The sequence below is a fragment of the Triplophysa dalaica genome, chromosome 1 (genome assembly GCF_015846415.1).
Source record: "Triplophysa dalaica isolate WHDGS20190420 chromosome 1, ASM1584641v1, whole genome shotgun sequence".
Classification (NCBI taxonomy): domain Eukaryota; kingdom Metazoa; phylum Chordata; class Actinopteri; order Cypriniformes; family Nemacheilidae; genus Triplophysa; species Triplophysa dalaica.
The window spans coordinates 22,668,443-22,671,816 of NC_079542.1; the positions used below are offsets into that span (position 1 = coordinate 22,668,443).

The 3,374-nt window shown below is 35.4% G+C and overlaps 1 protein-coding gene across 1 annotated transcript; it reads left to right on the forward strand.

Annotated features, from left to right (window-relative positions):
* The first annotated feature begins 16 nt into the window (after positions 1-16).
* si:ch211-107p11.3 (GT1 domain-containing protein) lies at positions 17-1,597 on the forward strand. The gene is made up of 5 exons (XM_056753605.1): positions 17-536; positions 736-806; positions 877-1,059; positions 1,137-1,201; positions 1,406-1,597. The coding sequence occupies exons 1-5, from the start codon at positions 376-378 to the stop codon at positions 1,562-1,564; spliced, it is 639 nt and encodes a 212-aa protein (XP_056609583.1). The 5' UTR covers positions 17-375; the 3' UTR covers positions 1,565-1,597.
* The last annotated feature ends 1,777 nt before the right edge of the window (positions 1,598-3,374 follow it).

Genomic DNA, 3,374 nt, shown 5'->3' on the forward strand with positions numbered 1-3,374 from the left:
GCAAGGCAACTCGTGAGGTGTTTAGATACATCCATAGGCAACAGTTTTCAGTTCACATTATCAGCCACCATTTTTTTCTTATCGATACAAAGCACTATAAACATCACCATCAGATGTGCATTAAGATGCATTATGCGATATTTGTGCTATGTTTGCTGCTTTAGAAAGCCCTGTGTCGCCAGTTCTTCGACTGTGGTTTAACAAAACCCGGATTAGTTTTCATGTCCCGGATTGAGCTAGCTCGATAATTCATATGGAGGATTTTCGGTTCTTCCAAAAGATATCTCGAATTAAAATATCTGACTAATTTAAACCACACTGTTGCTTATTTGCGTAATTGCAGGTTCGTGCGCGTGAGACGTCACAACTCATATCATGGCTAAACAGCGTGCTGCTTACTTTACTCCTGCTGAGCTGCAAACTATAATAGAAGGATATGAAGAAGTGAAACATTTACTAAAAACCAAAGGCAATACTGTAGCTGCCTCAAAAGTCCGACAAGATGGGTGGCGTAAAATTGCTGCTAAATTAAATGCGTAAGTTTATTTCTTTAAATTGCGTTTCGATAGTAATGGAGTAACGGTAACCCCTTATTTATTTATATAGGCCATTCAGTGTGCAGTAGCTATACATGAACCCTGTGCTCACCTATTGTGTGTGCATATTAATATGTTAAAATATAATTACCCATTCTTTTAACATTTTTATGAAGTTTTACACAAATATTATCAACAGGTTCTGTCCTATGGGACCTAAAAGGACGTGGCAGCAAGTGAAGGTGAAATACAAGAACATCGTCCAAAGCGGTAAGTGTATAGGATAACTTGGTGTGAAATGTCTTTTAAACAACTCATTTTAAAGATGCACATAAATTAGCAAACAGGAGAAAAGCTGCAATGAAGAAGGCAACGGTAGGAGAAGTGACAACAAAAGAGGAGTACGTTGCAGAAGAGGAGCTGCCCCCTGAGAAAGAGGTGGATGGCCCTGTCATCGAGAGTATAGTTGGAGGCTGCTGCTCTGATCCTGGAGATGTGGCCAGCTACAGCAGTTATGTCAAAGGTTTGTGCACCGCATTCTTTATTCAATTGTCTATATGAATTGGGATTAAAGGTACATCATGCATATCATCATTTCAGTGACTGAACATGAATTGACACTGCTTCCGCCACCTACAATATCAGAGGAAGAGCAAGCGGAGTCTGTAAGAAATTGCATTGCCATTTATTTTTTTCTTTAATAGTAAATAAATAAACAGTAGATTTGATAAACATTAGGCTATGCTATTTAACTGTGCTTTACTATAAATAATATTTAAAAAATCCTGAAACATGTCGAATACTCTCTGCAGTGTTGCATGGTTACGTGAAATGTCCGATTAAGCAATTTTAATGCTTTCATTCCAAAGGAACCTGTGGAGGATGTTAAGGTTCTATACAAGAAGTATCTACAAGTAGAGATCTCCAGCAGGAGGCAAGAAATGGCATACAGGGCTTTAAAAATGCGAAAAGTGGAGAAGGAGATAGAATTATTGGACCGAAAATTGGCAGTAAGTGTGATATTCTGATAAAACATTTTTGAATAGAAAATGTATTGCCTGTATTGGAAGTGTTTGGTGTATTGTGATATTAAGTGGAAATCTGCCTTTTTTCCTATTGCAGGCTGATCCGTGACGTGCAATAAAAAAATATTTTATAAGTTTGCTGTGTTTCTGATGGTGCTTCAAGTTAAGGTGTTTATGCTTCTAGTTATATTTGATAGTAAGAACATACATGACATTTCTTTTACAGTTATATTAAATATTCCTAAGAAGGTTTGATTTATAAAATGGACATGTTGTAACTGGAAATGAGCTTCAAACACTGAAATATGTAGGATGAACACAACTTTATACTCACCCTTGTATGGGCTCAGGGGAGAGAGGGCACACCCAAAATATTTTGTCCTGATTTATTGCCTTGGAAGCGTGTCAGTTGCTAGTTTGCTGCCATTCTACTATAATTAATTTTACCTTTGCAAGGAGCTTGTATGCTAATTAATTGCACATAAATAGTATTACAATAGCTGAAAAATTCATCATTTCAGAATTATGTATGGAGGAAAAAAATTACATCTTGAAGGGCACCCAAAAAAATTCTGTCATTATTTACTCACCCTCAGGTTGTAGCCAACCTGTATACATTTCTTTGTTCTGCTGAACACAAAGGAAGATATTTGGAAAAATGTCAGTAACCAAACAGATCTCATCCCCCCATTTGCTGCCATAGTAGGGAAAATAAGTACTATGGGAGTCAATAGGGGATGAGGTCTGTTTACAATTTAAGGGTGATTAAATTATTTTGGGTGAACTGTTCTTTTAATTCAATTCAATTTCATTTATATAGCGCTTTTCACAATGTGCATTTTTCCAAAGCAGCTGTAAATGAGAAAATAAGAAAAACAGAAAAACTCAGAAAAGGTAAAAAACACCACATTGCATGGTGTTTATAGAACAAGCAACATCATTCTAGTAGATAATATCTAATACTTTAAGTAGAAACAGATTGTTGTATTATTGACAGAGTAGTTCATCATTTAAATGCACCTTAACCACAACGGTCTAGTTACAGGGGATTCACAAGGTCTCAGACTTCAATGTTGTATTTAAAAGAAAACAAATATCAAATGATAAACACTGACCAATGACACTCAAAAACGCACAATAAACAAAACAGGCTTTACACTGTATAACAAGAAACAACAATATAAACACCATGAGTGATTACAAACAAATGCAGATAATTCCATGCAGCAAAAGTGATGACTTAAACTTGGGATCCGTTTGCCACTAGCGATTTGTCAAAAAGTTTCTGCATCCCCCATTTTGGAGAAGGTTAAGAATTCCTACATTCTCAAAAGTCTTTTTTTATAGAAACACTATCATAATTACTCTATATAGGGGTTGTATGAGTCAAATAACTTAAAAACCGCCTGCCTATAACCTGTTCAATTCATTGTATACTGTATATTTCTTGCAGCCCCATCAGTTGAAAGATGATCTTGACATAATGTACAGCACATGCTATTTATCCAGTACAGACCTCAGGCAGTGTAGGTATCTTGTAATGCTTTTCTGTAAACAAATAGATTTTTGTTCTTATATGACTGTCCTGAAAAGATTTGTGTCTCATTATTATTCTGCGACTATCATACCCCAAAACTCATGTGACACTTATAAACACATTCTTTTGGCATTAATACGACTTTTGAAAAAGAATAGGTTTGTTAGACATATTTTTGCAAGATACATCATCCCTGATATGTTGATTGACATTTGATTAATATATAGTTTATTTCATCAAAACCAAGTTTAATAATTGTTCATACAAGTGTTGTGA